Raw genomic sequence first — 27,583 nt, forward strand, 5'->3', positions numbered from 1 at the left:
AACTAATGTCACGTCACAGGTTCTACATGAAAGGAGAACGGTTGGCTTTAAAGATTTCTAAATTATCCAAAGTTGCCTAAGAAAATTCTACAGTCATCCAACGCGCAACGGGTTGTATCGCGAGAAAGTCCGAGAACATGAAAAACACGACAACAAAAATAAATTTGTGGACAACAAGCCAGAGTGCATGATGGCGGCGTCGCTGCTACGCCGGGATAAGAAAGCTACTGCCGCCCATTTGAAGGCAGACTTAAATCGGACTGACAATAGCTCCGGTGTGCGGCAACTTCAAGAGCTGCTTGACGTCGTCGTCAACCCCGAAAAACCAGCGTCGGACACAGAAGCCCTTGACTGGTGCAAATGTCTAATTGCAGGAGGCGAAGGTTTTGAGGAGTTCTGCAAGACGGTCCGGTCCTATGACAACGCGACTCTGTGCGGCTTGGTTTGGACGGCTAATTTCGTGGCATATCGATGCCGGACCTGTGGCATCTCCCCTTGCATGTCACTGTGTGCCGAGTGTTTCAACAACGGAGACCACACGGGCCATGATTTTAACATGTTCAGGAGCCAGGCTGGCGGGGCCTGTGACTGTGGAGACAGTAATGTCATGCGAGAGAGTGGGTAAGTCCAGACTAGCCTTAGCAGCTAGCCTAGCGGCCGATGCTAACTGTCCGGTATTGTTATGACAGGTCCGTGTGGGGAATATCTACGTTTGTGTCATTTCTTCACGACTGTCAGCTGCGGAATCATTTTGCACGTGTTGTCATTTCGACTTTCTGCCAGTCGCCCACAGTATAATACAGGAACATTCCTCTTATTCATTTTACAGTAGCCTACGACTGAGCAGCTCTACCCGGAGAGTAGCTCAGCAAATCTTGACAAGCACTCCAGTCTTCCGCAATAGCGGCTTTACACCTTTAGAGACAATTCATTTTTTTTTTCTTTTAGTGTGTTATTCTATCATTTCCATTACTTGTTAATTTTCGTCTGGTTTTAACCTCTCATTTGTAAACGGCGTCAATTAATGGACAGTCACGATTAGGAAAATTAACTGTAAAATATTTAAATCAAACCAACAGAAAGTCATTGAAATTCTTACTATCTCTAGCTCCACTAATTTAATCTACACTGCTTGTCAAGTTTCTCATACAATTTTTTTGCAACATTTACAACTTTCTACAGTGCAGATAGATACTGAAGACATCAAATATATGAACAAGATGTATGTAATTATGCAGCAAAGAAAAACACGTTAAATAACTCTAAATAGGCTTCTTTTTTTTTTTTTATGAAAGGTGGCTATTTTGAAGAATTTAAATATAAGGTGTTTGAATTATTTTACACTTGGGTGTGTTCATACATAGTTTTGATGCCTTCAGTGAGCAACTGCAACGTCAATGGTCATGAGAATGAAATAAAAGACGTTAAATTCATAGAGTGTCTCCAAACTTTTGACTAGTAGTGTATAATCATAAACAAGACTGTGCAATGGCATCAAACTGGTGGATGGAACTTCTAGAAATTCTAATGGCGTCTACATTTAAATTATACTTATTCACCGATGCCTCTTAGTAGGGTGATTTAATCTGCTCATGCTTGTTTGTACAGAGTAATGGAAGAGGAAATGAATTGAAACCAGAACCAACAACTGCTCTGTTGTTGGGACACACCTGCAATATCAGTGTTTTTTTCTTTTCCTCAACAGATTTTGCAGAAGACACCATTTGAAAACTGGGGAGAATGTCCCCTCCATACCCAGAGACCTTCTCTTGATGTCAGAGATGGTTCTCCCCCGCTTCATCCTTTGTATAATACAGTATCTGAGGGATGGATACGTTGAGCCTGGTAAGAGCACTTGTGACAAGTGTTTTCTCTACAAAGATGATCAAATATGAGTTGTTGTCCAGTTGCTTTATCTTTGATGTCTTGAATAGAATGTAAATCCCTTGTTGCATGGCTGAATGTCTTGTGAGTGTCAGGCAGCAGTCAGTGTTTACCACAAAACTCAAGCGCACAGTTTTTTGATGTCTTGGAACCCCTTATCTTGCCTCACCAGACAGCTCAGCTGAGAGAGATCTACAGAAAGTCCTGCAGCAGCTGGACCCCCAGATCTCCTTCTTGGAGGAGCTCACAAAGATGGGTGGAGCTATGAGGACCGTGTTGACAAAGATCTTGACCAATCAGCAAACGTTCAAGGAGCTGTGCATGGGTAAATTTGTAAACAACAGTTCGCTCAGTGGTTTATGGAATTGAAATTATATTTTAAATTCATAATGTGTCTTGGCATACAAAATATGTTTTATTGGTGTATTTGCAGTCTAAGAAAATATCAATGATTTTTCTTATATATTTTTTCTTCAAATTTTTATTCCCCCATTCCCCCAATCGTTGTGCCCCTTTATTAGGTCAAGAGGAGAATCTGTTTGCTAAAAAGAACTATGAGAAATATTTGTCAGCGCTGAAGGATTCTGGTTTGGTGTACATGGAGGACAAAGGCCAAGGTGCTTCTTCTGATGTTGCTGTTGGGGCTGAAGGTGGTGCAGGAGCAATGGTGCTTTTGGGTAAGAGAAACCTTCAACAGGATATGAAGTTTTCTTTTCCGGCTGACATTTGCATTGTTTGTATTTGTCCAGTGAATTCTAAATTGCGCCTGTTGCTATATGCAGAAATGGTTTACTGTTTATTTTCCTAGGAACAACGGCTCCAGGAAGCCCGGATGAGTCTAATAAAGAGGTATGACCCAGCCCTAATGTCTGGAAAAGTATTTATATGCATTTTTAATTTAGATTGAGTTTGGCTAAACATGAAGGAGTGCTCAGCATCACCCAAGATTAATGTTTATGTTATGAAATATTTAATCAACTAGCATTTTTTCTTTCTTTCTTTCTTTTTTTTCTTTCTTTCTTTTTTTTTTTTTTACAAGTCATGTTTGTATATGTATATTTTCATTTTTTTTCCTCACAGGAGGACCCGGATGCTGGGTTGTCAGTTGGTCAGAGAAAGAGGGTAAAGTTGAGCAGCAGTACCAAAGGTGAATGTAAAGAAAATGTGATTGACCTTTTGACCTTTATCAGCCCAGTGATCTGTCTGTCTAATGCTTTGTCATCTTCACCCTCAGACCCATGTATCATTGAAACTCTGAAGCATAAGTGTTTTCTGGAGGAGCTGTTGTTCTGGACAATAAAATATGAGTTTCCTCAGAAGATGGTAACCTTCCTACTTAACATGTTGCCAGATCAAGATTACAAGGTATCGTCTGTTCATTTATAACTTCATAATTGCAAATGTCTCTGCTGTTACTCAACCCTTTCTCTCAGAAAGGTTTCTTTTGTGATTTTCTTTTATCCTCTATTTTGTGTGTGTGTGTGTGTGTTTGTGTTAATTGGCAGAGACGTAATACTATCGGAAACGCTGCTTGTCATATTAGACACTGAAAGCAAATGAAAGCGCCCTTGAAAGCTGCCGCATTGTGACAGCAAGCTCTGATTGTGTAACGGTCTTTTCTCTTGCTCTTCTCGTCCGGCAGATCACTTTCACAAAAACATTTGTTCAGCATTATGCATTCATCATGACAACGCTGATGAAAAGCCACGAGTCGGACACCATGTCTAACCGCATTGTACATATCAGCGTCCAGCTCTTCAGCAACGAGGAGCTGGCTCGGCACGTGACAGAGGAGTGCCAGCTGCTGGACATTATGGTGACGGTCCTCCTCTACATGATGGACAGCTGCCTTGTAAAAAGTGAGCTTCAGGGTGAGTTGTTTGATCACCACTTTTTACACTGACTAAAGCATGGCGAGATGTGTTCCCAGGTTGCCACCTTTTCAATTATGGGCATGCAGCGTTTTTAACGGCAGTTGCTACCTTTCTGATGTAACCGCTAACCTCTGCAGCAATGTGTGTGTGGAAACATTTTTTTTTGTCGATTTTAATTAGGTAGATGCAATGAGGAACATACATAAAAAATAAAGGCATTCTCTGTTTGTTTTTTGTTTTTTAATATGGATGCCTTTTGGGATGAGCCTACCATTTGCATTCTGATGTATTTTTGCAGGAAAAAACATCAACGTGTTCAGTATGTGTCTTTGTGTCTACTTGCAGATGAGGAGGGCAGTCGCCATGTGGTGGTGAACTGCAGTGAGGCTCTTTTGAAGAACAACACCTACTGGCCATTAGTTAGCGATTTTATTAACATCCTCTCACACCAAAGTGTAGCAAAAAAGTTCCTGGAGGACCATTCCTTGTTGATGTTGTGGATGAGCTTCGTGTCTGTTTTTCAAGGTAAGAAATTCCTTTATTTGCGTATTTTTCAGGGGGTTCCACACTGTGGTGTCCTCCTGGCAGATCTTGGGATTGTGCTTATGTTGGTATTTTCATGACGGTGGCTTTATAAATTGTTCACCGTACATATGCTTTGGTAGAAGCTTTTTCACATTCAATTTAAAAACTTTGAATGCCAAAAGGCTCGTAAGTGATGAAAGGTGGGCTTGTACTGGGGGCAGTGACTGTGCAAAAATTGGGAGAGACCTGTTTATACCGCAGTTTTAAAGGTTGCAAATGTGGTAACACTCATTCATTTGCCGCGTGTCCACCACAGCCCTAAAAATAACACAGTGGACTTGAGTATCTTCTTGCTGCGGCTATTGGCGCAGGTGTCACCATTACATTGTGCATGAGTCTGCAGGACATCACTCATCTTTTTCTCTCTGTAAATGTAGACTTTTATCAGGAACGTGCATTTCTTTCAAATAAGAATGACTACACAAAAATACATTCTGCAATATGCATGAGTTAAATGTACTGCCGGTGAAGCGGTTTGGAATAGAAATGATTTTACAAGTCAAATTTCAATTCCCTTTGATTTCGCTCACATTTGCTCATCTGACTGTGTGATCCTTTTGACAAGCATTGATTCTTTTGTGTTTTTGTGCTAGGAATGAATCTGAACAAGAGGGAGTTGAATGAGCACGTGGAATTTGAGTCTCAGACATACTATGCAGCATTTGCAGCAGAGCTGGAGGCTTGTGCACAACCAATGTGGGGCCTCTTGACCCACTGCAAAGTCAAAGTAAGTCCCTTCTTTACACGCTCAGCATCCTCCGTCCGCATTGCTGATGATCATATATGGTGCATTCACCCCAAATATAAGAGCTGTGTTAAAAGTGGGCGGGGCCATGTGCAATTGTATTGTGGGGGTCAATGCTCAGGATAAACATAACTAGAGCTGGAACAGGGTGACTAATTGTAGTGAATGGAAAGCAGTGTTTTTGGTGCGAATGCAATCCACTCTGATTATATATCAAGTTCTGCATCTGTTTCCTGTTTAATCCTGTCTGAGGTCTTAAACTGTTCATTTGTTCCAAACAGGAGACGCAAGAATATACTAAAACTGTGGTGCGCTACTGTCTGGACACCCTCCAGACGTGGTTTGATGCCATTGGCTTCATCGATGAGGTAAAGGTTAACTGCAAAGGTCTCTATTCACCATGTAAGCTTGCCCTTCAGTTTCTCAAAGCTGTCATATCCCTTGTAGCCGGCTCCAAATCAAGTGACATTTCACCTGCCACTTCACCGCTACTATGCCATGTTCCTCAGTAAGGTATGTCAGAGGATTTTAATCTGTCTAGGAACATTTCCAGCAGATTGTGTGTGTGTGTGTGTGTGTGTGTGTGTGTGTGTGTGTGTGTGTGTGTGTGTGTGTGTGTGTGTGTGTGTGTGTGTGTGTGTGTGTGTGTGTGTGTGTGTTTTGAAATCCATTTATTTGGTTGGCAGGCCGTAAAGTGCCAAGGCCTTGACCTGGACAGCCTCCTGCCTGACCAAGAGATGTTGATGAAGATCATGGTTCATCCTCTTCAGATTCAGGTATAGCGCAAAAGGATGGTTGATTTGTTTCTGTAGATGTTTATTTATGTTTGTTGCAACATATCAATTTGTATCATATCAACACGTTTGTCTGCAGGCAAGTCTGTCAGAGATCCACAGCAACATGTGGGTGAGAAATGGTTTGCAAATAAAAGGACAAGCGATGACCTACGTGCAGTCACATTTCTGCAATTCCATGATCGACCCAGACATCTATCTACTCCAGGTTTGTGTTTTTGCGGCAGAGAAAGTTGCCGTAATACATTTTGAATCATACCTTACGTTGTTTTTTCTTCTTTTCAGGTATGTGCGTCTAGGCTGGATCCTGACTACTTCATCTCGAGTGTTTTTGAGAGGTTTGTGCTGCTTCCTTTGCTAACATCTAGCATTTAAAAAAAAAAAGAAATAGTTCAGCACTTTCAGTTAGTATTTCTGTTATTCTCTTGTGTTCACCCAGGTTCAAAGTGGTCGACCTGCTCACTATGGCATCGCAGCATCAGAATGCTGTTTTAGACTCTGAGCAGGAGAGGCCCATGCTTGAAGGTGCACTAACCTTTTTAGTCATACTGACCAGCCTTCGAATTCATTTAGGTAAGTGCTAATTTACAGAGAGCTTGCGCATTACACTGCCATCCTAAAGTACTTTTTTTTTTTTTTACTTATACGTGTGGTCATAGCGAAGTGTTGAAATTACATGACTAAATGGCCGGTGTTTCATTTACACTAAAACACAGTTTGCCTGCCAAATGTCTTCTATAATAGACAGCCCTAAGTAGTGTTGCAGGGTTGAAGTATTTACTGTGGTGAAATCAATAGTGAAATTCAAATAAGTGCTGTTTTCATTTGGCTAGAGTTTGAGTTGTTATTGCTTTGTCTATGGAAATCTGCTGCCTGACCGAGTATTAACACAACAAAAGATGCAATGAATTTTGCTAGAGTTGTCTAAATTGTATTTTTTTTTCTCATCTGCTTTGTTTATCTAATTCATCTTTAAATGAGGCCTCTTATTATTGAATTGAAGTGCGTTCAACATCTCATTCTCATTAACAGGAATGACCGATGACGAGATCCTTCGGTCTGAGATGGTCTCTCAGTTGTGTATGAATGACCGTACACACAGCGCACTGTTGGATCTTGTATCCTTCCAATTTCAGTCGGCTTAGAATCAAGTGTGGACACGATGATGGAATTCATTTTTTTCCTTAATAGCAATTTCCTTAGATCCCTGAGAATCCCAACCCAAAGAGTGGCGTTGTGCCAGGGAGCTGTAGTTTCGAGGAGATGCTCTCTGCTGTGGCTGACTTCAAAGCACCTGTGTTTGAGCCCGGAGGCTCAATGCAACAGGGCATGTACACTCCCAAAGGTATGTGAAGCTGAAATTGTTGACCTTCTGAACTAGTTCAAAGTCATAAATAGTGTTACACTGCTTGTCCTGTTATGATAACCTTTAGGAGAGTCAAGAATAGTATTTGCTACTATTTCTTTAAACTACCCCTTTTTAAAGTGTGATGTTGATTATACATTGACGCATAAACTAAATGTATGGAGATTATTTTATATATAGTTATATCCATTCTAAAAGGTAAAGTGTGAAAAGCAGTGCAGAAAATGTTGGTGTTTGGGTTGTCATTATTCCTCAGTGGGCCACTAGGGGGCATACTTACCCCACTGACTCCCAAGGTGAAACAAGAACATCAAGTACATCGAGACCTCTGTGTTGAGGAGGTTATAAAACACTCCCCCTCCTCTCTCTTGTCCTTTCTAGCGGAAGTGTGGGAGAAGGAGTTTGACCCCATCATGGTCATCCTGCGGACCGTCTATCGCCGCGATGTCCAATCAGCAATGGACAGATACTCGGCTTTGTAAGTAAACACGGTTGCCTTAACCGTGTATGATTATGAAACTTTCTTAAAGAAAAAAAATAAAAACACCGCGTTAGTATTTTTTCCATCCCATGTTGATGCGTTTGGTTTAACTGTGGTCCACCATGCACGTGGGCAAAAAAACAAAAAACAAGGTTCTGTCCGCTCTCATGCTTTATGATGCAGGCCAGGGGGGCCTCTCCCACCTGTGTGTCCAGGGACCCGATAAGAAAGGTCAGGTCTTGCGGGTACTCAAGTGGGTTCCAATTAGGTAGCTGTCGAGAAGAATCAATATTACAGTCCCAAGTTGTAATAGAATCGAGGAAATCTTTCTTGTTCGGTGGGCGGCACGGGCGTCTCCCGAGACAAACGCGTGACTGGAGGAGATACCGCACGCTTCATTTTCCTGAAGGTCGTCGGAGCGAGTCTGGTGGCTAATTATAACGAGCGATTCTCCAGCTGAATGTCTCTGTGTTTGACAAAGAAAAGATAACTTTTTTTTTTTTTGGGGCCTGAATTTCTTTGATGTGCCTTTTAATGAGAAGTGGTTAGAGCAAACTTTGCTTTATTCAGTCGCACAAAGCAGTATTCACGGCCAGCTGTGGCCCAGAAAAAAAAAAAAAAAAGATGTATAAGGAACGAAGGCATTTATTTCTCCTTGGAGCATATTGGACCTGCCATTGCCACCTTCAGAGCGCAATACAGCCTCATGTTGCTCATTCACACCATTTGAATATGATGGATTGCCTGTCAGAGCGGCTCGGCTTTGTATAATAATGATCCCATCATTGCTAATAGAGCGGCTGAGCTGCCCATTGCCTTCTTGGTTGCCTGGACTCAATCGGTTTTTCTTTTTACTCATTGAATGATTTTGAACGATGTCGGCTTCACTTTCACTTCTTGAAACTTTTCCTTCTTTCGACATGATGTTTTTTGAAGTCGGCACACCACGACGTGGTTCGCTGTCTTCTGTGTTGTTTCTGATGTATTCCCCCTTCCCATCCAGTTTAAAACAGTCGGGCATGCACACCGGTAACCCGTGGCCTCCGTACAAGGAGAGGACTCCTCTGCATCCGTGTTACAGAGGCCTGATCAAGCTGCTGCACTGCAAGACTCTCCATATTGTCATCTTCACCCTTCTTTACAAGGTGAGGTTTGCTTTTTTTTGCCATCATTTGGCCATGGCACTGCATTGAGGCCAAAATACAATACTAATTCCCTTTGCTGGTTGTTTAATATGTTTTAGATCTGGATGGATCATCAGAACATGTCGGAGCATGTCCTCTGCATGGTGCTCTACCTGATCGAGCTCGGCCTGGACAACCAGGTTCAAGAAAGCAAGGAGGACGAGGTTAGATGAGTTTTGTTTGGGTCACAGCTGTTCTCTTCATCGCAGTGTAGTTGTACAGTGTCTGACAGGGGTTTTTCCTCCTAGGAGCCCTGCATCGAGGAGCACTGCCATGACAGCTGGTTCCCCGGAACCAATCTCCTCTCCAACCTGCACCATGTCATCAACTTTGTCAGGGTGCGGGTTCCCGAGACGGCGCCCGAGGTGAAGAGAGAGGCTCCGCCCAGCACCAGCACCGAGGCCTCTTCTTACGGCCAGGTAAGCAATACTGCACCGCTGCAAGACATCCTCCGCTACAATACACGTAATGGTGTTATGTCGCTGTCGCAAAAACAAGGCAGAGCTTTTTTTGACACGACTCCCAACACCACCAGTTCCATTTCTGCACTTCCTGCTCGTGCAAGAAAACCACTCAAATTTTTAAGGTTAACCATCGATACAGCAGAGAGCATGCAAGGCCAGTGTTTTCTGCCACATTTGCTCGGGTGTCTTTTTGTCCTCCAGCGGGCAATGGACCGACACATTAGCGATCAGGTGGGGTTTTCACTCCTCCACTCAGTTTAATGGCGTATGGCACATAAAAGGGGGACGGGTGTGTACAGCAAGTAAACAAAATATCAAGTATCCTCGGGGAGTCTCAACATGGAGCCGCGCATCTTCGCTCATCGTGGCTGCTCACTTTGGCTGTACTTTTATTCACTTGTCTTAAGTTGAACGGGCAGCAACCATGGTCAAAAGTTTGAAACAGTCCCCACTTGGGTTAAACACCTCTTATTAAATACTTCAGTGTTGTTTTTTTTTTTTTGTTTTTTTATCTGAGCATATTTATTTCACATCTTTCATTTTGCTGTTACCTGCTCCACAGAACTCCAGGCGTCTTACAGGCAATTGGAGAGAGGTAGCTATCCACGTCTGTGCCTGTGGGTGGGCTGTCGGCTCATCATGTGCCCACATGCGACTGACTTTTTATCTACGTTATGGCAGAATTCCTTAACGACTGTTTGTTCTGTGCCTTTCAAAGGGTTATCTGCCGTTTTGTGTGCGTTTGTGTGAAGGCACGTGTACAGTGCCGCGCTTCAGCGATTTTTGTTCCCCCCTCCCTCCCGCCTGCTGAAACTAATTTCATATGTCATGCAGGTTAGGGTAAATGCCTTTTAACCGCATGTCAGTATGATTGATGTTGCCGTGACTGGGCCATATGATGTATGTTTATTTAACAGCGCAGCTGGGGTCCTCTCTGGTCAGGTCAGGTCATGCGAGTCCCTCCCATTGCCTGCGTGCTTTAAAGCCAGGATTTTTCTCTTGGAATATGTTTGTTGCGTGTTATCAGCAAAGGAGCTGTGAAGCGTCAGCTGGAATTTTATTGTGGGTCTCTAATTAGGCTTTTTCTGCATAATTTGCCTGTCTGCCTATGGTAATGTAGCTCCTGGCCAATGCATCAAAGTCTGTCAGACTATTGATGATTTAATTTTATTTTGTGTATATGTGTGTAAAGGCAGATCTTCCCTTTAAAAACTCAAGTGAGGCCTTTATTTAAGGAATTTCTATATATTTGCATACTTGAGTGTAGTGTGGACTTGAATTGTATGAGTTGATGTTTTAATGTGTATGTCATAATTTATGGACTTGTGCATAACAATGCCAGTACCAGTGTGCTCAAAAGATGTGCGTCCCTTACTTGAAAATGTTCGGATGTAGTCTGAAAACACTATTTACAGGACTGTTGAGTTATGGCACTTGAATCTGTGCGCTCTTTTCTCAGAACCTGCGGGAAGCTCAGGTGTTCAGCCTCGTCGCCGAACGCCGGAGGAAGTTCCAGGAGATCATCAACCGCAGCAACACGGAGGCCGCCCAGGTCGTGCGGCCCAAGAGCTCGTCTACGCGCTGGGTGCCGCCCGGCACGCCGCCCCAGCTGGTGACGGAGATCCTGGAGATCCGCGAGAGCATGCTGTCGCTCCTCATCAAGCTCCACCAGAAGCTGTCGTCCAAGCAGAACTCGCTGTCGGAGACCTGGCTGGAGGACATGGACTCGAACCGTCACGCCCACGGGGACGGCATCACGGCCATCGAACGCATCCTCACCAAGGCGGCCACGCGCAGCTGTCAAATCAAGCGCAGCATCCAGGACATTTGCGGGAAGGTCTGTCCTCCGGTCCCGCCGAAGAAGAACAGCCCCTCCGATAAAAAGACCATGGATAAAGAGGAGAGGTAACACAACAGTCACAGTTTTACAAAAGAAATACGAAATGATAAAAAAGACACATTTTACACAAAAAACTATGAAGTTACCACAGGTTGCCCTTGAGTCTGTTATGCAAATCTGTGCTGCCTATGATAAATGGGGAGAATTCCTTGTTGGGGGGGTGAAAAAAAAAAATCTAGATTGCTGGTTTATGCTTTTCACCTCGCATTCGCCAACTTGTCTGCGTCCGCCCTCCCCTTCCCGCAGCTGTAATGATGATGGAGTGGCCCATAACCGTTTAATAATTGTCTGTTTTGGGGTCGACTTCACCTCGTGCCCGAAGGCAAAAGGTAGAGCTCCCTGCCGGCCCGCGCAATCTCGCCCTGTTTCCAAGGCAACGGTCAGGTAGCAGCGCAGCCAGCGAGCACACCGAGGGAGCGGGAGACGGCCGCCCATTCCTCATGCTGCTTGTCAGCACCCTTGACACCATCAGTGAAAATTATCGAGCTGTGACTCTCCTGTCAGCATTTGTTTATGTCCTCTTATTAGGGACTTAATTTACAGTCAGCTCTCATCCTTGGGAGTCTGCAGAGTGGGGCTTTATCCACCGTATTAGCTCCGTGATCGACATTTCGATCGCGCACGTCGCCGGCTTTGTTAGAAACAGGCGGCCGCGACACGAAAGAGTCCGTTACACGTGCTGCAAAGCGGCATGCTTTTTTTTTTCCATGCATACCACCATTGATTTTTGTTTCTTTAAGCTACTGCAATGAAAATGTGATTTTTTTTTTTTTTCCTAAACTTGTCGGTGACATAAAAGATTTTCTCCAATGTTGTCCTTTTACTTGACTTTTGTTCTCCAATAACAGTCACTAGAAATTAAGAAAAATCTATTTTGTAGTTGGTTGTATTACAAATGTGAGTTGCTGTACACATTGTGTATTTTATTTCTCTCAGACGTCAGAGAGCCAGGGAGAGACAGCAGAAGCTGCTGGCTGAATTCGCTTCCAGGCAAAAGAGTTTCATGGAAACGGCCATGGATGTTGGTAAGAAGCCAGCCTCTTTTTTTTTCCCCTCATCTTTTTCTTTGTGTCATTTTAAAACTCTAAATAAAGCATTGTAAAACCTAACTATAGAGCCAAGATGGTGCTCTTCTGCAGTGCAATGTGAAAGACTGTGCTCAATAAAATCACCTAAATTTCACGTATATCTCCTTTGAAAAAAAACACCTTGGGGTCAAAGCCACTCTGTGAAGACCTGGTCGTAAATGTGAGGTATAAATCTGCTATTATCAGCCAGCTGATCTGGACATTAAAGCTGTTAATCGTCTCGGCAGGACCAGCACGTGAGCTGCTGCACTCCTGCAGCATCTGCTTATTAAATGGGGTTGTTTTGACATTGACATTCAAGAGCTTAACAATAAAATACACAGTGTATTGTTGTTTGAAAGACGGTTCGGTGCGGTCGTCCTTGAGAGGGGGAGAAAAAGTGCTGTCAGTGAAATAAACTCATCGCCGCTGTGTGCTTTCGCACGGGGGCAAGGTGACAGCGGCCCGCGTCACTGCTGGTGGTCTCTGCAGGCCTGTTAGGACAAATTGAGAGGAGGGCGATCCTTGTGGGAATGTGGGTGGCTGCAGGCGGAGGGCATATAGGATCAAAACGCTTATAGCAGTGGTGGACTCCCAGGACCCACCCTGACACAGCATGGTTAGCAAATGAGTAATGGCTGCTGGGATCAGAAAGAGTATTCTGGCAGGACTTTATTCTGACCTTTATATAGGTTGTTTTTTTTTTTTTGTGCTAAGCAGGAAATTTTAGTTGCTTTAATTCAAAAGCCACTGCTGGCTTTGCACTAAACGCCGTCGCTTGTGGAATCGAAAACAGTTAAATGTCATCGAGGCAGCTCGCTTTGCAGTAAATACAGTCCAAGAGAGTCAAACGTTATTATGAGCACACTTGTGAGTATATCGCTGTTCGTGTGCATTAATTCTAAACAACCAGTTATAGTAATTGAGAAATCCATAATTCTTGGAGCTTCTGGCAAACGAATAGAAAAGGATGGCAAATTTCTATACATTGTTTAGTTTATTTTCTATCTTTTTATTTTGTATGTATCCAAGAGAAATAAAGTAGATTTAAAGTTCTCACGTTTAGTGGTCAACTATTTTAAGTATCTAAATGTTAAACTTTGACGGCTCAAATTTATTTAGGCTGTATTAATATAGTGTGTTTTCTAAACCAAAAGATACAAAGATATTTCTGTGTATTTGTTCAGCATTCTTTATAAACGAGCTTCCAGCTGAAAGCCTGCTGTGCATATTCTTTGTTATTAAGGATTAAACAGTAGCTTGTGTGACCTTGTTCCATCACTTTTTAAATTTGTGTGCGTTTTTTTTCTTTCGTTTTCCAAAAAAAAAAACAAAAAAAAAAACATGCTCACACCGTTGTTGCTCCGTGCAAGGGGTTGTTCCAGCCCTAATGGTGTATCACTGACATCTAATACATCCTTCATTTCCCCAGGAACACCATGACCTCTCCTGAGAACATGTTTCCCCCATAAAGCAATAAATCAATTTGCAGCCACAGCCTGACATTTACCCACAATATTTATTGCTAAAAAAAAAAAAAAAAATCAAACACAGTTCTTAACATTTAAAACTAATTTCACCATCTTAATTAGCTCCTATCCTATGGCCAGTGATGCAGATGGAAGGCATGTGACTGTGACCTTATTTAGATTGACACTATTTACGTTGTGTTGTTGCGCCTGTGGTTTTGGGTGTATCTTTTTATGAAATTAGATTTTTTTTTTAAAGATTTTTTTTACTTCCCCCACCATCTCATCATGCCTCCCAGAATCCCCTGAAACCGAGGCAGCCATGGAGGTGGGAGCCACTGAAGTGGTGGAGTCTGAGGTTTTCTATGACTGCGTGATATGTGGCCAGAGTGGACCCTCCACAGAGGACAGGCCCATCGGCCTCGTGGTTCTCCTCCAAGCGTCCTCAGGTAACTCGCTCCATCTCCCAGAATTCCCACATTCACACTCACTGTTTTTGCAATGTTGGTTGTTCCATGCTTGTAACTACGGCAATTTAAATGTATCTATTCTCACAATGCCTTGTGATTGGCAGTGCTGGGACACCGCTGCAAAAGTGAAGAAGCCAAAAAGCTCCCGACTAGTGATGAAGAACATATCTACGCTGCTGACACGTGTGGAGTTGCGAATGACCTCAGGCTCACCCTCATGCAGAGGTTCTTCAAAGACGTACGTGTAAAAAATTCACAAGTATATCATCGCAATACACACAATCGAACAAAACTCTCAAAGGGTTTTTGTCTGTCAAAAGCTGCTGCTTTGAAGTGCCTCAATATTTTAGTTGTAGTTTGATGTGTTCATACACATCAGTAGCTGCGTTTTCATTATACCTGGAATTGTGGAAAATATTGCAATAAAAAACTGGTAATGGAAACACCCAAACTTCGAAAAACCTCTCAAATATGGCTAAAAGGTTTTGATGAGGTCGTTTTTCAGACATATCGATAGAGGTATATGGCAAAAGTGTGATGGAAACATTTTTTTCGTACGTGTCACGTGACCAGTTCACTTCAAGTGAAAATGCTAACTATTTTGTACCTCCATCCTCCTCAAAGTGATCTTGCAGGACGAAATTTTACGAGAATTACGCCCAACGCACTTCACACCATTCAATGGAAACACCTGCAGACCGCAGTTGTAGTTTGTCGAAATTTTCGAAATATCACTTCTATTTTGCGAAAAACTTTCATGGAGACGCAGCAAGTCAAAGCTCCTAAGATGCTGTTTGCCTTCAGCCGTGTTTGCATTCTGTAATTCACCAACGTGTGTCTCTTGTAAATGCTGCAGAGCTCCTGTCTGCAGTCCGTGTCTATAGGCTGGGACGGAGGCGTCTATGTCCAGACCTGTGGACACACTCTGCATGTTGACTGCCACAAGTCGTACATGGAATCTCTGAGGGTAAACTGGAATGAAGAAATCAGTCTTCATCTCAGAACAGCAGAAAATGTTGGCATTCATGTTTTGTTTTGTTTTGCCCCCGCTCAGAACGACCAGGTCCTCCAAGGGTTTTCTGTCGACAAAGGCGAGTTCACATGCCCGCTCTGTCGACAGTTTGCCAACAGCGTCCTCCCCTGTCGCCCGGGGCGGGACGTGGAAGCGGGCGCATGGCACGCACCCACCAACAAGAAGATGTGTCTGCTGGTGAAGGAGGTGGAGGACCTGCAGGAGAGAATAGGACGTTTCCCGGTAAGGCATCAGACTCGGCATGATTCAAGTAACGTCTCCACTCTGGGTGTTGCCTCACACAATTTCAGTATCAAAATGTCATATTTCATATAGCATCAAATGCCAGTCTTTTTTTTGTCCATTAGTTTCTCCTCTTAAAAGTCCATTCTTCATTTTTTATTTCACTTTTTTCAGACGGAAACCAACTTGAGCAAAGAGATGGAATTTGTCACTAAAGACATCAAGAACACAACCAAGAAGAAATACAGGGACTACGGCAAGAACCCTGGATCTCCTGACAATGACTTCCTGTTCATGTACTCTGTGGCCAGGTGAGGATCAGTGCTGGTCAGAACTGTCACTGCCTTCTTCACCTCATGTCACACACCTGCATTCACCACCCACCACTGAGGCCACTCGTGTTTTTTTTTTACTTAAGGTTGACGTTCTGCAAAGACATCGTCCTTGCACAGAGTGAGAGTCTCGCTCGGTTTGTATTTTGCCCTGGAGAGGCACTTTGAGATGGAAGTAAAATCCAATACCGCAGTTGTCGCAGAGTGCTTGCGTTAAATGTATGGATTGCTTTGCTTTTTCTTTTCATATCTGACCAGAGGGCTGTGCAAGCGTTTGTTGATTTGTTTCCCCCCTGTCATTCTGCTGCTGCACTGGTCCTGGAAGTGTCGGCAGGCAGGCAGGCAGGCGGCCGCCGCTGTTCGAAGGCAACATAAGCAGATTTGTCACTTTCAGCCACTTTGAAGTGGTGTTGGCTCTCGGTTGATCTTGACTTATTGGAACTGCCTGATTATTGATTTGTTTCAAATTCCCTGGCTTAACTTTTGGACTGCAGGGGTCCAAGTACTGCCCTCTGCAGTTCATTTAAATGATGACGTCATGGAGCATGTGTATCTCATATTTAAAAACCTTTATTTTGTCAATTTAGGAATCTAGGTTATGCATCCTGGTTGTTCTTCCCTTTTTATTGCATTCTTAGGAAAGAGCACATGGAAAGCAGAGCAATGTCCCCGTTCCCTTTTACAGAATTGGAAGCTGCTTCGTCAGCTCCTCAACTCAAACACAACGGAAACTACCTTTGAGAATAGTACACGGTTCTTTATCAGGTATTTGTATCGTCACCGCAGGCCTGTCAGAGTTTGGAAAGTGTCTTTGAGTGTAACTCAGCCGCTGCCCTTCATGTCGTGTGTCCATGCGGACCTCTTGCCCACCGGGCGCCACCGCTCCCTTCGCCCTCCACCATGATCACAAAGATCCCCCGAGTGTGTCTGGGCGCCTGTTGGCTCTCTGAAGTTCAATGAACAGCGCAAATTGCCTGAGGAGTGGAAAATTCCTTTGTCACAGGGACACTCTTATCAGCAAAAGCCAGATGGAGCTCCGTCGTGGCTGCATTATCTATGTGAAATTGCTTTTTCTCCCAGGAAACCTCAGGATTTTCCCCATCTGCCCGGCCCATAGAGAGAAGTGGCCGGTCCCCAGATGAAAACAGGCCCACATTGTCCTCATTGTAGTAATAATTATCTCTCAACTCAATCGATGTAGTTTCACAGAGGGTTTTTTTTTCTGTACAGTTTGTTACTGCCTTGCTATGCAAGGATTAAAATTTGGGGGTGAAGTGTGTTTGCATATGCATGGGAACATTCACAGTTGGGATTATGCATACACTGTGTGGGAAACAGCATTTATGCTAATGCTTCAGTCTGTGCAGAATCAGTCTCGGAAGGCTGTCATTTATTTGATACGGTGCTGCTGCTGCTGCTGCTGCTGCTGCTGCTGCTGCAAAACAGACACACTGGAAAAGCAGATGGATTGACTTTTGCACCATCTTTCATCTTCCCTAATCAAACCAGCAAGAACAGGCAGCCATAACCGGGAAGCTGAATACGATAACACTCATCTGTTTGTGCCAGTACACCCTGCCACGCTCTCGCCTGCTCCTGCTGGCAAAAGACACGCACGCGTGTTCTATTGTGCGACGGTTCAAAGAAGTTCTGCCACAGAATCACGCCACGTACGATGAATCCGTGATGGGTTTTTTCTACTCCTCTACTACAGGGTGATCAAATTTAAAGGACCTGCCTTCTGACAGAATAGGACGTGCAAAAGATGCACTTTCATTTAAGAAAGGATGAAAAGAACAGTATGATCTCAAGTTAATGGCACATTGTACCCGGTCACCAACGCTAGCTAATGAGCACAACCCTGAAGCCCACCTTCATCATGGAACCACAGATCAATAGCATCTCATGATTTATTATAATTTATGATGTGTACATTACTTTTATTTTTTCCTATTGAAATGTATATAAGAAAAGACCTTTTTAATTAAACATTTCCTTGTCCGTTTCCAAGAAATGCCTACTTGTCCTGCTGAAGCTGTGGATTTGTAATTTGCTCTCATTGTGACACAAGCTCTGTCTGTCTGTCTGTCTTTCCTCAGGACAAACCTGGAGCTGGAACTTGTCCATCGGGGTGGGAACTTGTGCTCTGGAGGTGCGAGTGCAGCAGCCAAACGCTCGTGTCTCAGTGAGTACTAAAAGGCATTTTCTAATGTTTCCTGTGCAATTTCCCCATTCAATTATTCCTGCCACACACAAGCTGAAGACACAGAAGGCACAATGTCCTGATACTATTTGGGTAACGAAACCGTTTTGATAGGATTCTAATTTTCTTACGTCCTTTTTATCCGTTTTATTTTTTGTTTAAATTTGCTCACTAGTGCACTGTGGGTGCTTGGGTGGGTGCATGAACACTGTGAGCACTTGCACTGCTCCGCGTCATTGATTGTATGTCACACTTGCTCTGCTCTATTCATTTTGGCAATTACCGGGACTTGTGCGGCTGCAGGTGCCTGTAAATAATTTCCCTTTTTGGCCTGTTGAGTAATAAAGTGTTCAGCCTGAGATCAAACCCACCGCTGAATCACTGAAAGACGGGGGAGGGGGCGAAAAGGAGGTCGATTGACAATTTGAGGCGAGGCAGACAGTGCAGCAGGTGAGCTCTTGAGAACACTCTGGGTGAGCGACGCAGACAAATGGGTCAAGTGGGGTTGCACTTGATTCTGGGTGAGTGAGTGAGTGAGTGTGGTTTGAGACTGGGAGTCCAGCTTGACCTCAGAGGAAACCCTGAACATTTAGCAGTATCTGGATTTTTATTTTTTAATGGTAATGAATGATATTAATTGATTCATTATTTGATTAATTTGTTGCTGCTGTGTTTGTTGGGTTCAGTGCTCCCTGTTTTTTTTCTGCAAGAGATGTGACCCAATTGAAATAGTTTTTTGAAAGGGGGCTTTGTTGCAATATTTGCTGCGCAGTAGTAATTATTTGTATTGTAATCAATTCTCAGGAAAAGGTCTGTCGCCAACAGAGCTTTTACTGCATCTTTAATTTATTTGTTTGATGCAAAGAAATGGTTTGAAGAGTTTTTGTCGTCAAAGCTCAAATATTTTAATTTTTTTAACCCAAACCATCAATGCATTTTCCAGTTTTAATGAAGACAGTCACTGAAAATCAGATCATGAATGTCAGAAGTCTCCTTCCCGTCTCTGAGCTCTTTTTGTGCAGTTTTTTAGGGTGACGTGGATTCTGCCGCTGAAGCAGGACATTTTGAACTGGCAGAATAGCAGCAATTTCTTTTCAGATAGCCTGGCGTACCCTTTTCAGAAAGCTGTATAATGGGGTGTGACACCAGCCGCCCTCATGCGGCTCATCCAAGGACAGAACAACCACTGGCAGACGTTGTGCGCGAGCATCACGTTAAATCTTCCTCATCTGTATATTTTTCAATTTCATGACTTGTGCATGTTGTGGAACAGACGGCAGACCCGATTTTTCTTTTTTAACCTCACCTCTGACTCCTCTGCACTTCTTCCCCCCTTTGCTGGGCTGAGAGGAAAGAGGAACCAGGCTGCAGAAATGAAATGGGACGTAATGAAGGGCCGTCAACTTTCTCTTTGCCGTGTGTCCGTTCACCACTGGAGGGCAGTATTGCTCCAAGTATTGACAGTGTCCAGTCGCCCATTAAGACCTGATGGTTTGAAGCGATTTGCTGCATTACGGCCTCTCATTTGTCTTAAAACAAATAAGAAGGGGGTGTTGGTTTCTCTTTGTTTCAGAAGCTGTGCCACTAATTTAAAAGGTGGAGTTGGTTTTGAAATGTGCTTCATCTGCAACACAGTTACATGTCCATGACTTAGAATTTGGTCTTGGTAAATTGTTTGTGTTTTTTGCTACAAAGACATAAAAAAAAAAAAAGCCTTCCAATTTACTAACACAAGAGGGCCATGTAGCTGCATTAATGCTTTTTCACACTTGACTTTTCAACCAGAGTGTCCTAAAGGGCTTTGAACCCGATAAAGCCAGTCAGCAGCGTCAAGTGTTCATCTCACACTCAGAGCTGCACACAAAAGATTGTCAGGATGTGTCATGGCCTTTTTCATGTCCCATTAGTTTGACAGTAAACAGGTGAGGCCTGACCACAGAGCAGCCGCGTCTGCGTCTGGCTCGACCTGTTTTCTTCTCTTTTTTTTTTTTTTTTTTAAATCTGACCCAGACTGTGACAGCATTGGGAATATTTTTTCTGGAATATTTTTTTTTGCTGCTGTACGCTAACGGTGCCTCTCTGCCCTTCCTGCCTTGCAGATCAGCTGTTCCACGTGTTGGCCATGCACATGCGTCTCTACAGCATCGACTTGGCCTACAACCCCTGGACTAAGCTGACGCAGGTCGTGCAGAGCAGGGAGCCCGAGTGAGTGACTTTGTCTTGCGCTTCTCGATGTGTTCATACATCCTTCATCCCCCCCCCCCCCCCCCCCCCCCCCCCACACACACACACACACACACACACACACACACACACACACACACACACCAGCAGCAGCAGCAGCCACTTCCACTTCACCCCCACATTATTCCTCCCTCCTGGAAACATGCAATCAAAGTGCCACTTTGTCCTCCCGCTCGCCCCTGCTTGCTCTCTCTCTCTCTCACTCTCCCTCTCTCCCTCTCTCACTAAACGCCACCATTTCCTCCTGCCCCCCCCCCCAACAGCTTTTTCCTCCACACAAAGAGGAGCTAAAAACGGAAGAAGGAGGCGGGGGGGGGGGACCGTGCGCGGTTTCCATAGATACCGATAATTGCTGCATCTGGCAAATTACCGGCCGCTCCGCCGTCGCTCTCGGTGCAGCGAGTCCGACGGCGGCCGCCAAGCTGGATCGATCCGGCGCCGTGCTGGCGCCTTGGCACCGTGCAGCAGAATACCAGGGACGGCTCCCTCAGGCGCGGCGTCTCGGCCTTAGAATTCGAACATCGTTTCTCCTGACGATGCAGGTCGAGCTTCTCCTCGTCAATGGAGCCGTTCGCCATTTAAACATCCTTTTGCCGGGTCTCTGAGAGGGGGAACTGAACACAGACGCCGTCGGGCGCTAAATAGGACGGAGACATTTTTAAAACATTGTTTCTGTCCATAAAGAAGGGAGAGTGTTACGGTTTCACACGCAGCGGAGGAAAGGCCGCAGCCGCCGAGGCTTTTCTTCGTTGCGCGGTCAAATTAAGTGCTGAGTGCTTCCGTAATGGAAAGGTGTTCTTCTTTTAAGTGCACTTGCTCTCGTTTGAAAAGCCCCGAGGCCCCATTTAATAGCAGAGTGCCGGCCTGTCTACGGCGTTGTCAACAGAAAGATCGCATTAAAATGGAGTTGGCTTTAAAAGAGAGGACAGGATTGGTCTTTACGTGGTCGTCCCCCACCACCACCACCACCACCCGCTGCCCAGCCGTCACAAAGGACAGCTTTTTATTTCAAACGTGTGCAGCGACAGGAAGTTCACTGCCAGAGAACATTTTGCATTTTAAAATGTATTGACTGTCAAGAGCTTCGGTGATTTGGGGCAAAGAGGTGTGGCTGCTTTGGAGTGAGTTCACCAAAAGCTTCTCAGAGATGATTTCAGTGATGAATTAATCAATTTGTGCAAAGATTTTAATTTGGACCTTTGCGGTGGAAAAATAAAGTGTCATTTACTGTGTTACTACGATCATTGGGATGCTTTTTTTTTTTTTTTTTTTTTTTTTTTTTTAATTTAAGACCTTTTTATTGAAGCTTTTTCAATATAACAAATGCATGTTGTTTTACAGTATTGCAGGAGCTTAGAATGAATATGGGTATTAGTTGTGGCATGCAAATGACATGTAAAATAGTACAAAGAGAGAAGAGAAAAAAACTGCTTGTCGAGCCACTAGGATGGCAAAGGATAACATGCTTTGCTAGTTTTCCCTCCCCTCTCATGACAATGTGTCTGGTTTAACCTAACGCTTGTTTGCATGTTTTGCAGTGGCTACGAGGACGAAAGACCCGAGGTGCCCATGCTGTTCAGAGACGTCCCGTCCCTCCTCATCATTTTCGTGCTAACGATGCCACAGCCGCTACGAAGAGGTACCGTTCTCGCGTCTTGAGTCACGTCAGGCCCTCCCCTGTCAGCCTCCCCCTCCTCTAACCAAATCACTGTCTGCTGTAATCAAGGCCGACCGCTGGCAAAGGAGCCTTTCCCGTCTCTTATCTGTACGGCCGGTGCGGCTGTTTGGCTGCAGGGGTCACAGAGTCTCGACCCCTCCGATGGGAGGCCAACGCCCCCTACGGGTGCCCTTCACTCACATCTTGCCCTTCTTCTGAAAAGATGCGTTCTGGGCTCACAGTGGTCACGTTCAGTGTGGGATGTTTGGCTGATCATGTTATTGACTGCTTTAGCAGGTGGGGACAGTTGGGCAGGGAAAGGCACATTTATTGGGAAGATTAGCTCCTGATTGGATTGATTACCAGGGCAAATGGCTAAAACAGTGTCAAAATGTCAGAAATTCATTTTATTTTCTTCACAATTAATTACAAAACAGTGGCTCTGTTTTTAGGTAGATATAAAGTCTGACACATAATCAGTCCCCGAACACTCAAATGTTATTGGCTCTTTTTCTTTTCCTCTCTTTCTCCTAATTGTGTGTCCTGACACTCACCGGAACCAGGACAATGTTACCTGTCAGCATCTCTTTGTTCCAGAGCAAATTACACTCTCTTTTCTCTTCTTTTTTCCCCCTCCTCTACTTCAATATATTCCAGGCTTCATTTTCCACATGGAGCACTTCGCTAATCATCCCGCACGCGGCTCACTGGGGCCAAATGGAATGTTTCCGAGACTGAATTTCTATGCACGAATGATTTACCAGTGTCGCTTTTCCCTCTTCTGCGCAGAGCACTTCAGCTGCGTGGTGAAGATGCTGTACAACCTGCAGTTCATCCAGGCTCTGGCTGCTCTCTCCTCCAAGTTCAGCCCAGAAGAAAGGCAGGCCTGGAGTGCGACCGGAGCGCTCAAGAAGGTAGAAGTTAAACAGAAGCCTCGCTGTGAAATGCCCGAGCCAAAATTAATTTTCTCAGGAATCGTGCTGAAATATGTCAGTGACTGAGTTTTGTTTGTATGACGCACATCGTTGGCATCATCAATGTTCATTGTGTGGATAAGCAATTGCCGGGGAGTGTTTCTTTCAGTGCATCTCCTCAGTCTGTTCAGTCTGTATTGGCGAGCTTGATTGTGAAAAGACAAAGAGCTGAATCCCCCTCCTACAGAGCGTCTCCGCTCATCATGGATTAGCCTCACCGAACAGCAGCACAGGTCGGCCGTCCATAAGAGAGATCTCATACTAGCGGTCTGACCCACACATATATGGTGGAATTACCTTTTAATTCATTTGAAATTCTTTCAAAAATATTCAGCCTGAACAAAGACGAGGAGCCTCGAGGCAGGGAGACCGCGCGCTTGAAATTCCTCCCCAATAAATCTGTGACAAAACCGAGCAGACGAGATAAGAGCGCTGTTTAAAATTCCTCCACATCCTCTCTGATAAACGCTCGCAGCATCCGCAGGAAAATGACAACACAAACAGCCGCGTTCTCCCCAGAACGCGCGGCCGTTTTCAAATCTGAACCTTTTAATCAGATGCTAGAGAATATAATAATATAATAAACTGTAGTGAGCTTTAGTCTGGTGACATGAGTCTGAAGTGATTGCTATTTAGATGCCTTCGCTGCAGCGGCTACACATTCTATTCTTCTTAAGCGAGCTGCAAGGAACCCGCTGATCATACAAGACGGCGCCATCTGTCTGCACATGGTTGCAACGACGCTGATAGCAAATTGCTTGAGTGTTGGCCAGTCGAAGGAGATCGCGGCTGAATGTTTTCCAAATGTCCTCACCCTGCGCGTCTCGCCACAGAACGCCACCAACGCCGACAAGTCCTTTGAAGCGCTGCTCAGTCACACCATCGGCGAGCTCTCCAAGAGCGAGAGCATCTACAGGGCGAACCCAGAGGAAACCTCGATGGTGAGTCAGTCCCCCGAGGCCACTCCACACCTCTTCTCACTCGCTCTGGGTGAATCGCGCGTCCGGCTGAGAAACGGCGCTCTGGACTCCCGCCTCGGGTGGTGGTGGAGGAGGAGAGATACATCAAGGGGATTATCAGCGAGCTGTCGTGCCAGTTATTGATCGGCCGTTCTTGTCGTTTCCTCCGCAGCTGATCTCCAGTGTGTGGTCCCCGCAGTCCATCGAGTTCAGCCTGCAGCAGTCCTGCCTGCCCTTCCTCCGCCTCTCCTGCCTGCTGCAGCACCACCTGTATGGAGATGGCCTCACCGGCTGCCTGGTGTGTTGTCCAGGGTCACCTCACCGCTACAGTCACAAGTTTTTTTTTTTTTTTTGTGAAGTTACTTTGCTCGCACCTGAACTAGAGGATGTTTTTGCGGTTAATAAACCAGGCTTGCTGTGTGTGTGTGTGTGTGTGTGTGTGTGTGTGTGTGTGTGTGTGTGTGTGTGTGTGTGTGTGTGTGTGTGTGTGTCATCAGGAGGAGGAGGAGTTCCTGTCCCTGGCTGTGTGTTTGGGCCTCTTACCTTCGGCCCCTCAGCCTTCCAGCATGGTGCACAGTGCCACGTGTCTGCAGTGGGCCGTCAACGCCTTCGACCTGGTGACCCAGTGGTGCGCTGAGGTCACCGGGCCCTCACAGATGCAGACAGAGCAATCACTGGTGCGTACAAAAACTTCAAAGTTGTCCCCTTGGCTCAGTATCAGACTCAAGTTTTGTTGATATTCCATTGAGCCTCCAACTCAACGTGTACGAGTAGAAATAGATGGCAAAAGTTGTCAATACTGCAATATGAACTAGCAATAAGAGAAATAAAGTACAAAAAAAATACAGTACATAAGAAAATGAAATAAATAATTATGCATATTTTATCAATACAGTGACAAAGATAGACTTTCGAGGATCACATGCTCTATGTTTATGCATTATTAACAATTATTACTATTATTCTACAATTAACATTATTTGTTGACGATCATATCACACACTGCTAAAAAAAACAATATTATGTTGTTACTGGTGCCATGGTGCTGACGCCGGCCTCTGTCACCTCCTCCCTGTGCAGACCCTGCTCGTGCAGGACTACCAGTGGGTGGCGCCGCGTCTCCTCCAGCTGCCTGACAACTACAACATCATCTTCCAGTACTATCACAGGAAGGCCTGCACTGCTTGCAAAAAGGTGCCAAAAGACCCCGCCCTCTGCCTTGTCTGCGGGGCCTTTGTCTGTCTCAAAGGTGCGTGCTGCAAGCAGCAGGGGACCTGTGAATGCGTTTTGGTAAGTTCTCTCAACTTTTTCCAAGTTTCCGTCCAGAGATGCCTGAGCCGCGTGGCGTTTTTGCAGCAATGTCTTAACCGTGCGAGCGCTTGTGTGTCTGTGTGTGTGTCGCTTACTATGCAGCACTCCCAGCACTGTGGCGCAGCTACGGGCATCTTTCTACTGATCAACGCCTCAGTCATCATCATCATCCGTGGACATCGCTTCTGCCTCTGGGGCTCCGTTTACCTCGATGCTCACGGAGAGGAGGACCGCGATTTACGGTGAGTGGCGCCACATCACCTCAGTGTGCATGTTAAGTGTATTTGGTAGATTGATTAAAAAGCCAAATTGTGTCCGATTTTCTTTAGAAATTAAAAAATGTCCATGTGACAGCTACTGTAATAGGAATAATTGGGATTTCCAAAGTGCTTATTTTGTTCTTTCATTTGCTAAGTTTATGATGTGTAACAATTTTTGCCCAAGCTCAAACATATACTGGTAATATTAGAAATATAATCAATTTCTTTTCGTGCCAAACATTTAACCATGCTCTTGCTCTTCTTTCCCATCCTGCAGTCGTGGCAAGCCTCTCTTCCTGTGTGAAGAGAGGTATCGAGTGTTGGAGCAGCAGTGGGTATCGCACACCTTCGATCACATCAATAAGCGTTGGGGGCCTCACTATAATGGACTCTAAGATCTTCCAAAGTCCACTGAAACCCAATGACGGAAAAGATTCCTTTTCTTTTCTTTTCCCTCCCTGGCTTTACGTGTCTGCCTCAATCCAAGCTGTTCTGCGGACGACTCTTTAACATGCTAAAACACAAAACATCCAGCGAGGGTTTCTTTTTTTCTCTCTTTTGCTGCCCCGGCTGTGGTTTTTACGTGAAGTTTGGTGTACAATCATGCCTAAAGATTAACACATGTGTGCGTTGAAGTGATGTATTGTGTGGTTTTCAACCAGGGAAACGGGAAAAAAAACAAAACAAAACCAATTGGATCAAGGTCAAACTGTAAAGCACAACTCTGCCCACAAAAATCTGTATGCTTTGGGATGGACTTTTGAAGTCTCCTATTTATTTCAGATTAAAAAAAAAGAAAAAAAGAAATAGATATTTATATAGTAAGTGCTGAATGTCCCTGGAAGGTTGAGTTACATTTTGCACCATTCATGCTAACGTTGATGCATATCAGTTTTTTGTTTTTTTTCTTCCTTCATGGAAACTTGCTCTGCTGCAGCGCGAGTTTCAGGCTACTGATGAGTGTCGCGATGTTGCAGCAGCCTGCACTCATTGTGTTCCGCTGACAAGTCCACCCATCAACACACCAGAGGGGTTTTTCTCTCTCTTTCTCTCTTTCCATCTCCCGTTGCCCCCCCCCCCCGAAAAACAGCTGTCAATGGGTCTAGTTGCAATCCATCCTCAGGAAATGTTTATTTTTTTCTGTTTAAAATAAGTTTTAGATATTTAAATAAATGCTGCTGCTCATCATTCTCATTAGTAATTTTAACATTGTGATTTTCTATTTTTTTTTTCTCTCTCTCCTCCTAAAGGTTGCATTTTCAATTCTTAGGTAGGCGGCTGGAAATGTGGACTCGAACCCGTTTTAAAGTTTAAGGTGGTGTGCGGTCACCTCTTCACGCTCACATAAGCTCCCCACAGTCTCGCACTGTCCTGATGCAGAAAGCTAAATGCCACTGTTCTGACCTGCAACCAGTCAGATAGATGTATTTCCCCGCTGACGCCGAAGCGCTTCGGTAGCAAACACATTAAATTAAGCAAAGTATTACAGCATGGAAGGAAATACTCCCCCCTCCGAGAAGTAAAACGCAATTAAATGCAATTTTTCTAACATTTTTCTGGTACAGTTAAAGTATAAAAAACCTTTTTATATATTTTGATTGTGATGTTTTCACCACAGTCGGAAAAAAAGTGTGTTGACTCTCCCGCTCTCGCGCACCTTGTAGTTCGTTAGGATTTATTGCTTCATTCCAACACAAGAAAATTATGAGATTTGAGTATCCGTTCTACACTGTGCATGACACCCTTTAATGCCACCATTAATCAAGTGTCTTGGGCTACTTTTCTCCCTCTTTTTTTTGGATCATCATCATCATCTCTATTTTTCTGGAAGAGAGGAAATTTATCCACTCGTGCCTGCAAGCATAAGTCCATTTTATTGAGTGTTCAACAGCAAACTGCTGACGTCTGGGTTTTCAAATGCTGGGCCACATTGTGCTGCTTCGAGGACTCTTTAAGAAAGTTAACACTTGAAGAAACTTTGTTTTTTTTTTCTCTTGAAATCATGCATGCTGCTTTTTTTGTTTTTTGTTTTGTTTACCGAGTTTCTTCTCTACTTTTCTTTTGCCGAACTTACTTTGTAAATGACCGCAACCAAATAGCCAACG

General features: G+C 44.4%; 1 protein-coding gene across 4 annotated transcripts; it reads left to right on the forward strand.

Moving 5' to 3' along the window:
* The first annotated feature begins 148 nt into the window (after nt 1-148).
* On the forward strand, nt 149-26,167 carry ubr3 (ubiquitin protein ligase E3 component n-recognin 3). 4 transcript variants are annotated; one of them, XM_076039898.1, is made up of 40 exons: nt 153-621; nt 1,706-1,845; nt 2,057-2,209; nt 2,406-2,561; nt 2,693-2,733; nt 2,965-3,031; nt 3,119-3,249; nt 3,527-3,743; nt 4,104-4,283; nt 4,937-5,070; nt 5,370-5,456; nt 5,536-5,601; nt 5,775-5,864; nt 5,962-6,090; nt 6,168-6,220; nt 6,322-6,455; nt 6,915-7,000; nt 7,086-7,227; nt 7,630-7,726; nt 8,733-8,874; nt 8,973-9,077; nt 9,162-9,332; nt 9,940-9,972; nt 10,837-11,282; nt 12,214-12,302; nt 14,113-14,262; nt 14,388-14,521; nt 15,140-15,250; nt 15,338-15,538; nt 15,713-15,849; nt 17,970-18,055; nt 20,173-20,278; nt 21,856-21,956; nt 22,764-22,888; nt 23,782-23,889; nt 24,080-24,205; nt 24,405-24,584; nt 24,988-25,197; nt 25,321-25,460; nt 25,756-26,167. In XM_076039898.1, the coding sequence occupies exons 1-40, from the start codon at nt 188-190 to the stop codon at nt 25,871-25,873; spliced, it is 5,556 nt and encodes a 1,851-aa protein (XP_075896013.1). In that variant the 5' UTR covers nt 153-187; the 3' UTR covers nt 25,874-26,167. The 4 variants fall into 4 exon arrangements, with proteins under 4 accessions (XP_075896016.1, XP_075896013.1, XP_075896014.1 ...); XM_076039900.1 differs by having other exon boundaries at nt 157-621; nt 3,527-3,755; XM_076039899.1 differs by lacking the exon at nt 9,940-9,972 and having other exon boundaries at nt 154-621; nt 3,527-3,755.
* Nucleotides 26,168-27,583: the final 1,416 nt, after the last annotated feature.

This window comes from Nelusetta ayraudi, unplaced genomic scaffold (genome assembly GCF_046127955.1).
Source record: "Nelusetta ayraudi isolate G7.1 ecotype Tasmania unplaced genomic scaffold, CSIRO-AGI_Nayr_v1 ptg000060l, whole genome shotgun sequence".
Classification (NCBI taxonomy): Eukaryota; Metazoa; Chordata; class Actinopteri; order Tetraodontiformes; family Monacanthidae; genus Nelusetta; species Nelusetta ayraudi.